The following is a 16,420-nucleotide window of genomic DNA, read 5'->3' as shown; positions in this document are numbered from 1 at the left end:
TGTGTCAGCACACATAGCGTCAGCACGGATCGTAGACATCCAACCTGTGTGTATTTTCCTCTTAACTCACTGTGGTGGAGACAAAGGCGCATGCTCTGTGCACACACTCACTTGGGACCTGTTGCTCAGCTGCGGCTGTCTACTACCTTGTGTGAACGCCTGTTACAGATTTAAAGGATGTTTCTCTTTATCCCTCGTCATTATGGACATAAATGATGCGCTACAGACCTGCCACGTTATAACCAGCCTATAAACAAGCCGGATGAAAACACTAAAACAAAAAGTGGAGACCACAAGTCATTCCATCTTTTACCTCGGTCGGCTTAACCAACGAAGACACCTGTGAGTAATTTTATGCTTAATCTTCATCTTCATTGACTTTGTTGTATAGGCTATAGAAAAACATTATGTAGGAGACTTGAGACTATTAGGCTGACAGGCAATATTAGGATGGAAACAGGTCTAAAGAAACAGTGTTGCTGACCAAAAAGAGCAGGAAAAATAAATCATTGGTCTAGGTCTTGTTAAGCCCTTATTAAATACTCTTTTGAAGCCAAGGGCAAAATAATATGGCAGTGTTTTTTCAACATTTGAAAAATAACTAAGGAAATAGGGAGTTGATGTCTTTGTTGCATATTAAATGTTCCACACTGTGTCTACAGGGGCTGTGTGGCCCCTGGCAGGTAGGTACTGGATGATGCTCTGAGTATGTAGACAGGAACAGATAATAACCCTCACTGGACCGTCACCAAGGAGACAGAAACTCAAGAGAGTTACCTGCAGTGTTAGCCATAAAAACTCATGTATACCATTGTCACTGTAGTCTCAGTTCTGTTATAGTAATTTTTGTGTATTTTTATGTGTGTCCATGTGTGTGTCTCATTTGTACACTACAGGCAATGGGCAGATGTTGCAAATGCAATGGGAGACTGCTGTGCATGTGCCTGCTGCCTTGCATGATGACTGGCCACCTTCTGATTTATGTCATGGTTTCCATATTTGTCACCATCTCTTACACTCCTCCAAAAATAACCATCCACTACATCGCACCAGGGGCTTCTGATAACACCTCCACACTGGCCTCTCACCCACTTGGTCCTTTCTGGAATCTCCGTCTGGAGGACAGTGCACTGTGGAACCAGTTACAGCATGCTTGGGACCGTCAGCACAATCCCATATTACGTGGAAACATAACTGGAACATTCAGGAAATCAAAAACTAAGGTCTTATCGGAAATCGAAGATGAATGCCTTTCTGACTGTGTGTCACGTAAATGTGCAGTCCCTCGTATGCATGATTTCAGCAGCTTGCCAGAACAAATGCAGGCATTTATCAAGTCAATGCATTGCAGGGAGTATCCCCTCCTTATTAATCAGCCTGGTATCTGTAGGAGGAATAATAAGAGCTTTGATCTAGATTCTCCCATCCTCATCATGGCCATCAAATCTCAAGTTGGAAACTTTGAAAACAGGCAGGCTATACGTGAAACATGGGGACGCAGTGGACTGTTGAATGGGGAATTCACAAAGAAAGTCGGTTTAGTCCGCACAGTGTTTCTGCTTGGACGACAGGACTCAAGTACAGGTCCTCACCCAGACCTCAAAAACCTCCTGGAGCTTGAGAATGAGAAATTCAGGGATATCCTGCAGTGGGATTTCAGAGACACTTTCTTTAACCTGACTCTTAAGGACTTGCTGTTCTGGCACTGGCTACAGCAATACTGCCCCACTGCCATCTTTGTGTTCAAGGGGGACGATGATGTCTTGGTTCGAACAGGTGCCCTTCTGGATTACCTGCACAAGCAATGGGATGAGCACAACCTGTTGAAAACCTATACAAATGAAACTGACATGGAATTTAATTTGTTTGTGGGGGATGTAATCAATAATGCAATGCCAAACCGTGAGCCATCCACTAAATACTACATACCAGAACGTTTCTACAAAGGCCGGTACCCACCTTACGCTGGTGGAGGAGGGGTGGTGTATTCTGGCTCACTTGCACTGCGATTGAAAGAGGTGTCTGAGAGGGTGCGCCTCTTCCCAATAGACGACGTGTATCTAGGCATGTGCCTGCACAGACTTGGGCTCTCTCCAAGCCATCATCCAGGATTTTTAACATTTGATCTCCCAGAGATAGACAGGGGCAACCCATGTGCTTATAAATCTGTTCTGCTTGTCCACAGACGGAGTCCCAAGGAGATGCTGACTCTGTGGAAGCAGCTTCAGAATCTGTCGGGTCAATGCTGAAACTCATTTGCCTGTCAAATAACAAACAAATTCACTGAGCACCACCACAATCATTTGGAAAATACACACCTCTTCATGATTGCATCTCCATGTCAAGCAGGCATTACATGCAATGTGCAGTACTGTACCTTTCCTCTGAGGAGTTATGTAACACTGAGTAGGAAATTGATCTACCTCAAAGCGTACTTTTGTTATGAGGGCATTCAACAGTAAGGGCACATACATGGTACTTCAATACTGGTATATATTTGTACCCGCTCAACATGGAAGTTTTATTTTTTAAAGAAAATATAAAATGTTATATGCTATAAAGAGAATACTTTATGTTTATGTGTGATATGTTAACACGTTAACACCAGTTAACATGGATTTGTGTTTTCCCTTATTTTAATCAATTTGAATCATTTCTTTAAGTCATTTTTAAATGTCTTACATCCACTGTACCCAATATTTAAAATGCAGTTGATCGTGGTGAATTCATGCACATTCTTTTAGCCAGGCAAAGTTAATTTGCAACAAGCATAGTGCTGTTTCAAAACGGGCCCATAGACATTACAAATTATTTTTCTAATTGTTACAAAACACAAAACCCAACAATGACTGAATTGCTTTCCCAATTGATGGGTTTTGAAGTCAAGAAATACTGAATACAAGTGATTGACGACGATGATATCTTGTTAACTATTTATTGAAAGATTTATTTAAAATTGAAATGGGTGGAGGTGTTACTGGAGATGGCCTAACCAGCAGAAATGCTATTTGTTGGTACCCTCAAAGATTCCAACAATGTATGTTCAAGGACAAATAAATGTTTATCTCTGAAAATACTGAATTTTACTGAATACTGAATACTGATTTAGCAAAAAGGTCTAAATACCCATTTAGTAAAGTACAGCAGTTGTGGGTGTTTAAACAAAGGTGTGAATTTCCATCTATGTAATATTCTCTTGATTATATGTATACTAACTAATATACTAACTTAATGTACAAGAAATAAAAGAAAACCAGGAAGTAGCTAGACAAATTTCCATTTAAACAAAGAAAGTTTTAAGAATTGTCTTCATCTACCCTGCTGAATTACCAGGAGGAGGAGATGGGAAATGAAACCCCAGGAGATGAATCTTCTCCAGAGAATGAAAACTGTTGCAGAAAAACACCAACAAAAACAGAAGAGGGTTGAGACTCTGGCTGTCACTGTGTCTACACGTAACAATTATAAAATAATGAATTATAAATAAATTACAAAAACAAAGACTTAAAAAGTAAGTTCTTCTCTTCTCTTCTCTTCTCTTCTCTTCTTTGTATTAAAGCCTATTCTTCCTATAACTGCTTTTGCTACTAAAAGCCAGACAGTGGCTTTAGAGTAATGTGATTGCAGATATAAATATAAAAACCGTATGAGGAAGATTACTGAGCTACTAAACACAAGTAAGAAAATGGAAAGATGGTGGCAAGACAAACCAAATTTTACTACTTGTCAAAATTGCGTAGTTTCAACTGTAGTTTGTACTACAGTTCAACTATCATTAGTTTTCTGACAGCAGAAGTAGTGTTGCTCTCGTAATACTGAGAAAAAATGAACACATGAAACAAAAACTAGTATTTTTAGCAAAGTGAGATACTGCTGGAGGTTGGTGAAAATGTTTGGGAAATTTCTGTAAAATACAACTTTAACTCAATGACGTGCAATTGAGTGACATCAAGTGTCAAACTCACGCAAATACAAGTGAGTTCCTGAAAACACAAGCAGGATAAAGATGAAGTACTCTGGAGAAACAGCTCCACCCAGTGGAAAGTTGTAGTAATGACTGGAAAGTTCCTGAAGAGTCTGGAACTCCTCCAGGTAGAATATAAAAGCTGAGACTGTCTGACTGCTGAGACAGAAAGCAAAACACAAGCAGAACAGAAGAGAACAGACACTTTAACAGTGTTTCAGCTCACAAGAAGAGGACTCAACACTAAACACCCAGTGAAGATGCTGTGCTCTCGTGGATTCCAGTCTGCCCTCAGCCCATTCATGGACTTCTACTGGCCTGTACGCAGCCTGTGGCCAGAGGTCAGACCTCTGCTCTACCAGCAGGATGTTTTGCAGAGAAACCTACAGGAGCTCCGCAACAGTCTGGAGCTGATGGACAAACTTCAACACAAGATCCTGGAGGAGACGGAGCCTTTCCCAACCGGCGTGGCCGTGCAGCCGCTCTCCTGCCAGCTGGAGAAAGAGGGGGAGCGCTTTGGCCTGACCCTGGACACTCAAGGCTTTTCCCCAGAGGAGCTGTCTGTCAGGCAGGTGGGCAGGAAGCTGAGAGTCAGCGGGAAGACGGAGAAGAAGCAGGAGGACGGTAAAGGCTCCTACTCTTACGTACGGCAAGAGTTCAGACGGGAGTTTGATCTGCCTGAAAGGCTGAACCCCGAAGCCATCACCTGCTGCCTGGGACCAGACGGGAAGCTCCACATCCAGGAGGCCAAAGCTCCAAGTGTGGAGGAGGCTGAGAGAGAGCTGACTATCAAGAGGAGCTTGGAGGAGAAAACAGAGCAGAGAGTGTGTTCACAGACAGAAGGCAGCAGCTCAGAGACAGACAACAGCACACAGGACAAACCTGAAAACATGGACTCATCTGCATGATGTTCTAACAATGTTTCTAAAATGTGTGTTTTCTACAGTTAATAATTGTTGATGATAATTGTTTGTGCTTTTCCATTTATGTAACTGAACGTGATAAATAAATATGTTTAAAACTGAAAACATGGATTCAGCTACACAATGTTCTAAGAGTACATTTTAAATATGTTTAATGCAAGTGTTAAATGGTGATTATTTGTACTTTTATACGTTAACAGTTGACTTAACCAATAAACGTATCAAAAGTTTTTCTGTCTTTTCCTTTGTTGTGTTTATTATCATTTTAAATCTGTGGCTGAAAACCACAGTAGTACATTTAATTCTTTAATAAAATAGGACAAAAATTGAAGATCTGAATTTGTAATTTTGATTTAATATCTCATTATTACTGGATCGGCATCACAAACACCATCACAAGTGGTGTATAGCTTCTTTATGCACTTCATGAGCTTGACCAGCATCTTCATCCCAGTCTTTCACCTGAACGGGCAGCATCACCTGGTCTGTCACATGATCGCCTTGGTCCTGCTGTGTAGATCGCAGGCTTGTTTCTTGTTCACACGTTGAGGACCAGATCTCAGCTTGATGAGGAATTACCTGGCAGTCAGCACACTCCTCCTCTGCCCTCTCACCTTCATTTTTGTTTTCCTCCTCCGGAGGGATGCAATTATTACTGCAATAGCTCTTGTAATCACTTCAGTCTGTATTCATTTTACTTACTGTAGACTTAATCACATCAGTTCAGGGCTGGAAGCCTAACATGTCATTTTATGCTTCACACATACATAACACAGGTGCTATAAGAGGTCTTTTACAACTCTTAAAAAAAATTGATTATGCATGTTAATGATGTATAGTTAAAAGTATATTTGGACATTTGACTTACAACTGAATGGAGTTTAGAGCAGCTATTAATATATGAAAGCTTTTTGTTTGTCTCAATACATATCAATGCAAGTCTAAAATGCTGTGTAGTTTGAGGCCACACAGAAATCTAACTAAACGGATAACCTATAGTTATCATGAACTCTGTCACTTTCAGAAAATTAAAAGAGTGACACAGGATCTTTTGAGGTTCCTGCCTTACTGATGATGAATGCAAATTAGTACTTTTGAGATCATATAAGCTTGATGAGAAATCAAAAATAAAATATGTAGTAATTGAGCTGTGAAAGTGAAAACACATAAATACACCAATAATACCTGATGTGTTGAAGGCATGACATGATGACAATTGTTTTTATGTTTTTAGACATAACACTATTTGTTTTCTTTCTGGTTTTGGCCACAATAAATGTTTGAATTTGCTGTGTCAAATCTTCACTTGAAGAAGTGGTCAGATTTTGTTGAAAAATGAATATGACAGTAACATCACATTTGTTATGACAGTCATTCATGCATATCTGAAATTGGTCCGTTATGTAACTTTATCAGAATTTTCTACAAAATGTAGTTGAAAAGTTTCCTGATCTGGTGACATCAGCCCTCCTGAGTAACAGCTCCACCCAGTGGAAAGCTGTCGTAATGACTGGAAAGTTCCTGAAGAGTCTGGAACTCCTCCAGGTAGAATATAAAAGCTGAGACTGTCTGACTGCTGAGACAGAAAGCAAAACACAAGCAGAACAGAAGAGAACAGACACTTTAACAGTGTTTCAGCTCACAAGAAGAGGACTCAACACTAAACACCCAGTGAAGATGCTGTGCTCTCGTGGATTCCAGTCTGCCCTCAGTCCATTCATGGACTTCTACTGGCCTGTACGCAGCCTGTGGCCAGAGGTCAGACCTCTGCTCTACCAGCAGGATGTTCTGCAGAGAAACCTACAGGAGCTCCGCAACAGTCTGGAGCTGATGGACAAACTTCAACACAAGATCCTGGAGGAGACGGAGCCTTTCCCAACCGGCGTGGTCGTGCAGCCGCTCTCCTGCCAGCTGGAGAAAGAGGGGGAGCGCTTTGGCCTGACCCTGGACACTCAAGGCTTTTCCCCAGAGGAGCTGTCTGTCAGGCAGGTGGGCAGGAAGCTGAGAGTCAGCGGGAAGACGGAGAGGAAGCAGGAGGACGGTAAAGGCTCCTACTCTTACGTACGCCAGGAGTTCAGACGGGAGTTTGATCTGCCTGAAAGGCTGAACCCCGAAGACATCACCTGCTGCCTGGGACCAGACGGGAAGCTCCACATCCAGGAGGCCAAAGCTCCAAGTGTGGAGGAGGCTGAGAGAGAGCTGACTATCAAGAGGAGCTTGGAGGAGAAAACAGAGCAGAGAGTGTGTTCACAGACAGAAGGCAGCCGCTCGGAGACAGACAACAGCACACAGGACAAACCTGAAAACATGGACTCATCTGCATGATGTTCTACCATTGTGTCTAAAATGTTTTCTGCCAGTGTCAAATGATGTTCATATTTGCTTTTTCATGTTCGTAACTGCAAACGACAAATAAATGTGTTTACGCTGAAATTATATTTTTCTGTCATTTTTTTCTCTATAAAATTATCTTCTGTTCTTTTACACATATAGCTTGTATTTTGGTATGGAAAATAGTTTTAAAATACAACAAAGTTCATATGCAAATTTCACAACTTTATATTAAATATTAGATACTAGAAATGACTTTGTAAAGGCAACATCACTTCAAGTATTGTGACATTAGCCAAAACTCTATACTGTCAGAGTAATCCTCATCCTGCTCGTTCGACATGTTCAGCTCTCACAGAATCTGGTGAAAACACTGAAGGGACAGAATACAGGCAGTCAGAAAAATTTTATGCATGTCATATTTTTTACTATTTTTTAGTCAGTTAATAGGAAATCCATATACTGTTAACTTATAAGTTATTTTGATGATGAAATGATCCTCAATACAGTTTAAATCTTTAACAATTTGTTTCAGCTCAAATTCCTCATTTACATTCATTTAAGTGACATCTAGTGTTAACCCCATGCAAATGCAGGAGAGTGCTTGAAAGAACGCAGGAAACATCGAGACTCACTACCACCCTGGAGTAACAGCTCTCCACTAGGCGGAGCTGTTGCTAATGTATGTTATCAGCTGAAAGTAACGTTTTACCAACATAGCAGGAATCAAACGTATTAATAAATTAAAATAAATAAATAAATAAATGAAGACTTAAACAAAGTTAACCAAAGCAAAGAAAATTTTAAAGGACAGAATCAGCCACTTCACCATTGAGGGTTTAAATAAGAATCAATGATCAATTCCTTTTATAATTTGAAGTACAAAATATAAATGTAATATAATTATGTAATATATTTTATGAACATGTTAACTTTGTTGTTTTTAAAAATCATTTTCCATACCAAAATACAAGCTATATGTGTAAAATGATACAACATAAATTTTCAAGAAAAGAAATTAGAGACAGATAAATATGATTTCAGCGTCAACACATTTATTTGTCATTTGAAGTTACAAAAATGAAAAAGCAAATATGAACATCATTTGACACTGGCAGAAAACATTTTAGACACAATGGTAGAACATCATGCAGATGAGTCCATGTTTTCAGGTTTGTCCTGTGTGCTGTTGTCTGTCTCCGAGCGGCTGCCTCCTGTCTGTGAACACACTCTCTGCTCTGTTTTCTCCTCCAAGCTCCTCTTGATAGTCAGCTCTCTCTCAGCCTCCTCCACACTTGGAGCTTTGGCCTCCTGGATGTGGAGCTTCCCGTCTGGTCCCAGGCAGCAGGTGATGGCTTCGGGGTTCAGCCTTTCAGGCAGATCAAACTCCCGTCTGAACTCCTGGCGTACGTAAGAGTAGGAGCCTTTGCCGTCCTCCTTCTTCCTCTCCGTCTTCCCGCTGACTCTCAGCTTCCTGCCCACCTGCCTGACAGACAGCTCCTCTGGGGAAAAGCCTTGAGTGTCCAGGGTCAGGCCAAAGCGCTCCCCCTCTTTCCCCAGCTGGCAGGAGAGCGGCTGCACGGCCACGCCGGTTGGGAAAGGCTCCGTCTCCTCCAGGATCTTGTGTTGAAGTTTGTCCATCAGCTCCAGACTGTTGCGGAGCTCCTGTAGGTTTCTCTGCAGAACATCCTGCTGGTAGAGCAGAGGTCTGACCTCTGGCCACAGGCTGCGTACAGGCCAGTAGAAGTCCATGAATGGGCTGAGGGCAGACTGGAATCCACGAGAGCACAGCATCTTCACTGGGTGTTTAGTGTTGAGTCCTCTTCTTGTGAGCTGAAACACTGTTAAAGTGTCTGTTCTCTTCTGTTCTGCTTGTGTTTTGCTTTCTGTCTCAGCAGTCAGACAGTCTCAGCTTTTATATTCTACCTGGAGGAGTTTCCAGTCATTACGACAGCTTTCCACTGGGTGGAGCTGTTACTCCAGAGTACTTCATCTTTATCTTCCTTGAGTTTTCAGGAATTCACCTGTATTTGCATGAGTTTGACACTCAACTACACGTCATTAAATTAAAGTATCCTTTTACCGAAATTTCCCAAACATTTTCACTAACCTCTAGTGGTATCTCACTTTGTTAAATATTATTTTTTATTTAAAATATCCTCTTTGTCCCACTACTATTGCAGTTGAAGTGTTATCCCAGAGTGCTGTTTCCTTTTTGAAATCATATACTCAGTGTTAGATTAAATCAAACACATGGGAAAATGTTACTCATTTTAGTATTTGGATATACACTGATGAAAGTATTATTTGTTTCCAGTGTGTCTCGAAGAACTTTTATGTATTGTTTTCCTTTGACTGGAAGAATTAAGTAAATGAATCAATGAAGAAATAATAAAACATTTCAGTGAATAATCTCTGTAATAGAGGCATACTTTTTTTCCTTCTTTCCATCATGGAGCCATTTTTAATAACAATTTTCCCACCACATCCTGTGCTAATACTACATTTGTCTCACCACCTGTCAGTCCTGAGAGAAAACTGAATTCCATGAAAGACAGCTTCTCTTGTGGATATTTAGTCTTTTGAGGTTGTTGGATGAATCACAACGTTTCATTAAATATCTCGGCATGAGACAATTAAAGCGTTTCATGTTCCGTTTCCTCTGGTCGTCTCGTATTATTTGCACGTCTGTCCGCTAGATGGCAGCATTTCAATCCACATAAATAGCATTTTTCAACAAAATCATCTTCCAGACCCGAGGTTTCCTCTTGTGTCTGCGTTTTGCCACTAGCTGTCACGATAGTTTAACAAATGACAAAAAATAATTCCCCAACACACTTGAAAAAAAGCTTTACTGTACATTATGATCTACGAGTATACAGAGTTTCAAACTAAGCGTGACTGTTAATACAGTTGGTCGTTCTGTTTTTATTTTTGTGGCACATACTGGTTTCACTTCTGAGAAAAACTGAAAATGTATTGATCCTGTTACCCACAAAGTGATCATAATGCACTGCCTGTACATTGTGCTGACTGGCTTTCATCTAAAGAGATCATTATACCAAAGACCTAATCTCTATGCATGAGCATAAACCTGTGTTAAACAAAAATAAAAAAGTTCTTGTTCAGATTTCACTAAAAAACAAGAAATAATACAATGTAGAGAGGAATTATCCTCAAAGAATTTTTGACTTGCCTTGAGGTGCTATAACTGTGATGGAATTGAATATTATTTTTTTTCACTTTTTAATGGTAGTGTAAATCTTTCCTCTGACAGATTTTATTTATTTATCCAGGGAGTGTACAGAAAAAAAATGATATGGTGGTTTGTGCAGAGAAGTAGGGCAACAACAACAACACAGAAGGCAGGATTTAAACCCACAGTCCTCTTTTCAACATATTCTATCTCTCAAGGACGGATGATGAAACCTGGACTGGCAAACACAGCGCTTTGCTGCTCGGGGATATTGTGTCAAGGCTGGTGTCAATATTTTTGACACATAAAGAGAATATTTGAGTTTTTTGGAGAGGGGGTAGATACTTTTTTTGTTAGGTGTTCACCTCTGGATGAACTCCCCACAGTGAAGGCAAGATCTAAGCAAGGAGGAGGAGGAGAATGCAAAGGAAAGGAAAATAGAGGAAGGATGAGGAGGAGGATGAGGAGGAGACAGCAAGACTTAGTTCCATGTAAATCATACGCATTGTTCTCCTAATGCTGCTTGTTTGCACAAACACACACATATGTAGGAGCTGCTGGGACAACATCAAACACACACACACACACACACACACACACACACACACATGTATGCGCACACAAGGAGAATCTCGGGAACAAAGTCACACTTCCTTGTTCCTGTCTTAGTTTGTCCCTCACAGAGATGGTTTTTAATGCACCATAATCCCCCTCTTTCCCCTGAACACATAAAAGAGATATCCTTCTATCAGTGTAAATGGTTCTGACGGCCACCAGCTCATCACAAACACACACACACACACTCACACACACACACACACACACACACATACATACAGCCTCAAGCTCATCAACATGCAGTTATTCCTTTGGCTCTGGATTGCAGGCTGTTAATTGGCTGCCAAGCAGAATGTGTGTGTGTGTGTGTGTTTGTGTCTGTACTGCAGAGCCGGGCTCTCTTAGAAATTCCCGTCACGTCTTCAAGCCTCGATTAAGACATTGCTCCAGTTTCGAACAGACAGACATGTGGGGAGGAGGGGAAAAGAGGTAGAGAGGGGGGGAGAATGCAGCAGGGGGGAGAAAGATGAGAGAACACCAGAGGAGTGAGAAGAGAGAAAGAGAGGTGATGAGGCAGGACTCGGCAAAGGAGGAAAAAAGTGAAGGGTGAGTGAGAGAGAGGTAGTAAAATGCTGCAGTGGTCTTGGAACTGATAACTCTCCTGTGCCGCCTTCCTTATCTCTGTTACAGAGACGCAAAAGGCGAGGTGTTTTGCAGGCATCTGCTATGGAGGTACAGTAGGAAAAATGGTGTTCATTTTCTGCATAGATGTTAGGCGTTTGGCATTGGTGCACCTCCAAAGGGATGAAACTATGTTTCAATCTTTTGTACAAAAATGGCAAAAATGTGTTAGGTAATATCACGCTGAAAAGTCCAACATTGCAGGTGTGATGTCTACATAAAACATGCATAAAACAGTCACTTTGAGATTCTGGGTCAGTTTTTGGATGATGATGGAGCTTGGTTTGCTTTGTTGGTTTTGACCTCTTGAAACTGTTTCCCTTCTCTGTGCAGTGTCTTCTCTCACACACTGCTGGCAAATGACAAGATCATCCTCCTAAAAAAATGCTTCTTCTGCTAAGGAGGAAGTAGTATGGTGTCGTTTTAGAGCCACTCCGTCCACAGAGGGAGGAAAGGGCCTGGGCCTTCCCAGTGTACCACTGACAGTTAATGTGGGCTTCTTTAAACCATGACTGTACCTGTTCAGTAACTATCATTGTGACCATAAAGATGAAGATCCCCTAACCTTAATAAAGTCACTTTAACACAATGTTTCCATGGCCAGATTGTTCTTGAGCCCAAACCAAATCAAACCTTATCTTTTCCCTAACTTCTATCCACCTTAATGAGCTCAACTCAACCATGGCAGTGTAATATCAGTGATATTATTTAAACACATTTTCACAGTCAGTTTGGAAGACTTGTTGCTTGTGACAGATTTCAAAACGCCAGCAGGCACCGTTGTTTGCAGGCTTGCACGCTGGCCTTGTCTAAATTTATGTTGACATGTGCCAGGATGAATCCTTGCCCAGTTTCTCAGTATCAGCTCTCCATAAAAGCAGAAGATTTACCATATTCAATCACTTGTTTAGTATATTCCAACAACTGTACCGGCTCCTCTCACTTTGCAACTCTGTCAGGAAAAAGTTAGTGGGAAAAAGGTGTTAAAAGACACAAAGAAAACCGCAACAAGCTTGGTATGACGATCCATCCATCCATCCATTTTCTATACCGCTTATCCGTCAGGGTCGCGGGGGAGCTGGAGCCTATCCCAGCTGACTACGGGCGAGAGGCGGGGTACACCCTGGACTGGTCGCCAGTCAATCACAGGGCCAACACACAAAGACAAACAACCACACACTCTCACACTCACACCTAGGGGCAATTTAGAGTAGCCAATTAACCTAATGTGCATGTTTTTGGTATTGTGGGAGGAAGCTGGAGAACCTGGAGAAAACCCACGCAGGCACAGGGAGAACATGCAAACTCCACATAGAAGGGCCCAGACCGGGATTCGAACCTGGAACCCTCTTGCTATGAGGCGACAGTGCTAACCACTGCACCACCGTGCCGCCCTGGTATGACGATATATCAGAAAAATATATCGTCATACCAGGGCGATATATTAGAAAAATAAGAAATGAGCAAAACATCTACACAGGGAGAGAGTTGGGTGATGATAATTTGAAGGTTATAGATTTTGAGTTTTCAGTTTACACCCCTAATGAAGCCATGTGAGACTGCTTGACGTTTCTAGGTCACACTTACGCACTGAGTCACACGATACACAAACTTGTTTTCAATTGCATGTACATTCTGTATACACACACACAGGACACACACACACACACACACACACAGGACACACAGATTTCACTGCAGTTCTTCTCTTATGTAATCATGCCAGAGAGAAAGAGAGAGAGAGAGAGAGAGAGAGAGAGAGAGAAAGAGAGTCACCAGAGCCTAATCAGACACCAGCAGAGACACACACACACACACACACACTTCTCACAGCTGTCTGTCAGTCAGACACTGTCAGACACTGAGTGTGGCCATGTTGCTCTTTCCCAGCTGCAGCATCCAAATGGCTTGTTTTAGTTTGTTGTTGACAAGTCATCATCTGCATCAATATTTTGATTCCAACCGAAAAGGCTTTATTATTTATTTATGCCGAGTCAGATGGCAACAGTACACAACAACTGCTTGACTGCTTTGTAACACACATAAACAAAGCTGTAAGTGCTTGAGCTGATGTGCAGCAGCATGAGGTCAGTACAAACTGCAACTCCTTAACTCATGGTGTTAAAACTTGCCTTAGTATGGATTTAAATGACAAAATCAGATAATGCTATCTTACCTAACTGGCCACTTATGCTAGCTTTTTGACTTTCTGTTCTCTGTTTAAAGGGTAGGGTTAATTAAATGACCTGCAATCTTTGCTCTTTTGTGAAAGCGTTTGTGTTTTTTCTCTGCCTTGGCGACCTTGGTTCTGTCTTGTTTTCTTTGGGTGTAAATAAAATACGTCCTGCACGTTCGTGTAATCTCTCTTTCTGTGAAAGAACGTATGTCTGACGGTGTGTGTTTAGGACCGCGGTCTAAGTGATGTCAAGGTGCTATCATGTTTATTTGATGGAGGATAATTAAATCGGTAATAGAAACCAGCCTGCTCTCATCGCTATTGATTCATTTGCAGAAAAACACACACACACACACACAAATACCCTAAAGGGCCTGGTCTCTAGGAGGAGATGTCTGATACTCCCACTCCCATCAGCTATCAACAACCTTTCATGTTTTAATGGATTTGTTTAACCTAATCCACATTAGCCCCCATCCTTCAGTCCCGGACCCACTAATTCTTCAGCGTAGCAGTCCAAATCCATACACTGAGTCCATCACTGAACAGTGTTTGTTTGATGAAAATCAAACAAATAATCCTGCAAAGGACCCATCCCAAACATTCTCTACTCTCTTAATCCTTAAATCTGAAGCAAAGCCAAACCACAGGGGAAATCTGGACTCTAACAGTAGGACCACATCTTGACATTATTCGACTTTCATTACAAATTAAGCTACAACGACTCCAAATAATAAAATTGCTGCTGAGAGAATCCTATAACAGACATGGATGATTTTTACAAACTGCTCTTTGGTGGATGGTTCTAAGTAAAAATGTATATATTTCAACTTATCCTTATTGGTAGGCTATATTATGCAGGCAGCTCTGCCAGAAGACCATGATGTTGTGAAAGTTGTGCCAAAACTCCATTAAGAAAAGTAGTACTGTGGTGACAGATATCTATCCTAAGTATTTTTTGTTTGGTTTGGTTTTTGTCTTTTTGTAGATATAATGTTTTAAATAATCGTTTAAACAGGGCAAAAACTAACAAAGAAATCAATTTCCATTCTCTCTCTCATCCTGTCACAGTCATTAAGAAATATTCTGCGTGTCAAATATCGGAACATCTTGGCACTTTAAATCGGAATTGTCTGTGTGACCTAAAACCATTAGGTGCATATGAGATTGTTGAACAGCAGTCCAGGATGTCCCTTTTCTCCCAGATCACTGCAGTGTAACATGAATTTGGGATAAAATTTTGATAATAAGTTTTAAATACCCACAATTTAGCAAACAAGAATCCCTGAACACTCACTTATTTACATTTTACATGTGGCATCTGTTTCAGTGTCAAAAATAAAGTGCCTGCTGTGTTTTTCTTTTCGAAGTGCATCCTTTAATTTAACAAGAGCGTCATAAACTGCAGCGTGTTTCTCTGCTCCATGTGTGCCTTTGTTCTCAACATGTGTGCCTTTGTTCTCCGTAATGTGTTTTTTTTCTCCTCCATGTATCTGTATGAAAATGATTAGTTGTGATGGATGCTAGTGACCCAATAATTGTGACAAGGACGCAACATTAACATTGGAGCAGGGACAATGGCAGTGCAGCTGCATGGCCACTGCATTATTCAGACAGGATGGATGGATGGAGAAAGGGGGAAGGAGGGGGTGGGGAGTGGGAACAAGAGGAGGACAGGAAGGAAGGATGAGACGAAGCAGGGAAAGAGGGGATGGGAGAGGGGCTATGTAAGGAGGGATTTATGACGAGAGAGGTGGAGGGAGGGAGAGAGTGCAGATGGGTGTACAGTACAGAAGGATGGTTGTAAAGGAGGAGGTGAGTAGGTGGATAGGATTGGGGATGAACTCACATGCTCACCAGTATGTGAGTGGTATCTGGACCTGGGAGCCCTTACCAAAAGCATTTAACATACAAAGTTAAAGGTGTCACATGACTACAAATGTCAAGAGCTTTACCTAAAAATACACGAAGTGTGCAGGGTAATTCATGACAGGAAGTTGATTATTCAGTGTATCTAGGTGCTTACTTAAGTGTCATGATAATTTTGTTATGACAGTATTTTACACCACATACATATCTTTGGGGCTATTTTATAAAACATAGGGAAGTCACTTTTCAAACAATATAAATGCTTAATATATTTCATATTGACAGGATCTGACATTAACTGCTGCGAGAGTGCATTTTCAAAATGTATTTGTTCAAATTTCCTGTCGAACTCGGATTTTGGAAAGGGACTCTTGAATGTGATAAGCTACAGCTACTGCAGCAACTTATCATCATTTTCACCTATTCACCAATGATTGGCCAGCACACACACCGCCCAGCCCCCACCCTGCCTTCCACAGGAACTATTAGTGGAAACACCGTGGGGACACATAGATAAAGCCTCTCATTGCCAGAGTGCTGATCTGTAATCACCGTTGTCTTTTAACAAGGAACAAGACAAACTGGGCCCCGAGGACCGTTTTTTTGATCCTAAAGCGGTATCTGTTAACTCGATGTCTGCGGTGTCAAAAGAAATGTAAACCTCATGTAAAATATATTTTTACATTCCTGCCTAGACTTCAATTTCATGTGTCTATTCTGTG

The 16,420-nt window shown here is 41.2% G+C and overlaps 4 protein-coding genes across 4 annotated transcripts; 3 read left to right on the top strand and 1 right to left on the bottom strand.

The window, feature by feature from the left end:
* Positions 1-899: 899 nt before the first annotated feature.
* si:dkey-175m17.6 (N-acetyllactosaminide beta-1,3-N-acetylglucosaminyltransferase 2) lies at positions 900-3,231 on the top strand. The gene has a single exon (XM_046375481.1). It carries the CDS (start codon positions 900-902, stop codon positions 2,247-2,249), a length of 1,350 nt encoding a protein of 449 aa, XP_046231437.1. The 3' UTR covers positions 2,250-3,231.
* Positions 3,232-4,060: 829 nt separating this feature from the next.
* Positions 4,061-5,117, top strand: LOC124051719 (heat shock protein 30-like). Its single transcript, XM_046375347.1, has one exon. It carries the CDS (start codon positions 4,225-4,227, stop codon positions 4,870-4,872), a length of 648 nt encoding a protein of 215 aa, XP_046231303.1. The 5' UTR covers positions 4,061-4,224; the 3' UTR covers positions 4,873-5,117.
* Positions 5,118-6,423: 1,306 nt separating this feature from the next.
* On the top strand, positions 6,424-7,325 carry LOC124051739 (heat shock protein 30-like). Its single transcript, XM_046375382.1, has one exon. It carries the CDS (start codon positions 6,565-6,567, stop codon positions 7,210-7,212), a length of 648 nt encoding a protein of 215 aa, XP_046231338.1. The 5' UTR covers positions 6,424-6,564; the 3' UTR covers positions 7,213-7,325.
* A 926-nt stretch (positions 7,326-8,251) lies between these two features.
* On the bottom strand, positions 8,252-9,141 carry LOC124051774 (heat shock protein 30-like). The gene has a single exon (XM_046375437.1). The coding sequence runs from the start codon at positions 9,010-9,012 to the stop codon at positions 8,365-8,367; it is 648 nt and encodes a 215-aa protein (XP_046231393.1). The 5' UTR covers positions 9,013-9,141; the 3' UTR covers positions 8,252-8,364.
* Between the last annotated feature and the right edge of the window lie 7,279 nt (positions 9,142-16,420).

Source organism: Scatophagus argus, chromosome 20 (assembly GCF_020382885.2).
Source record: "Scatophagus argus isolate fScaArg1 chromosome 20, fScaArg1.pri, whole genome shotgun sequence".
In the NCBI taxonomy this organism is placed as follows: domain Eukaryota; kingdom Metazoa; phylum Chordata; class Actinopteri; family Scatophagidae; genus Scatophagus; species Scatophagus argus.
This window is presented reverse-complemented; position numbering and strand designations above follow the sequence as displayed.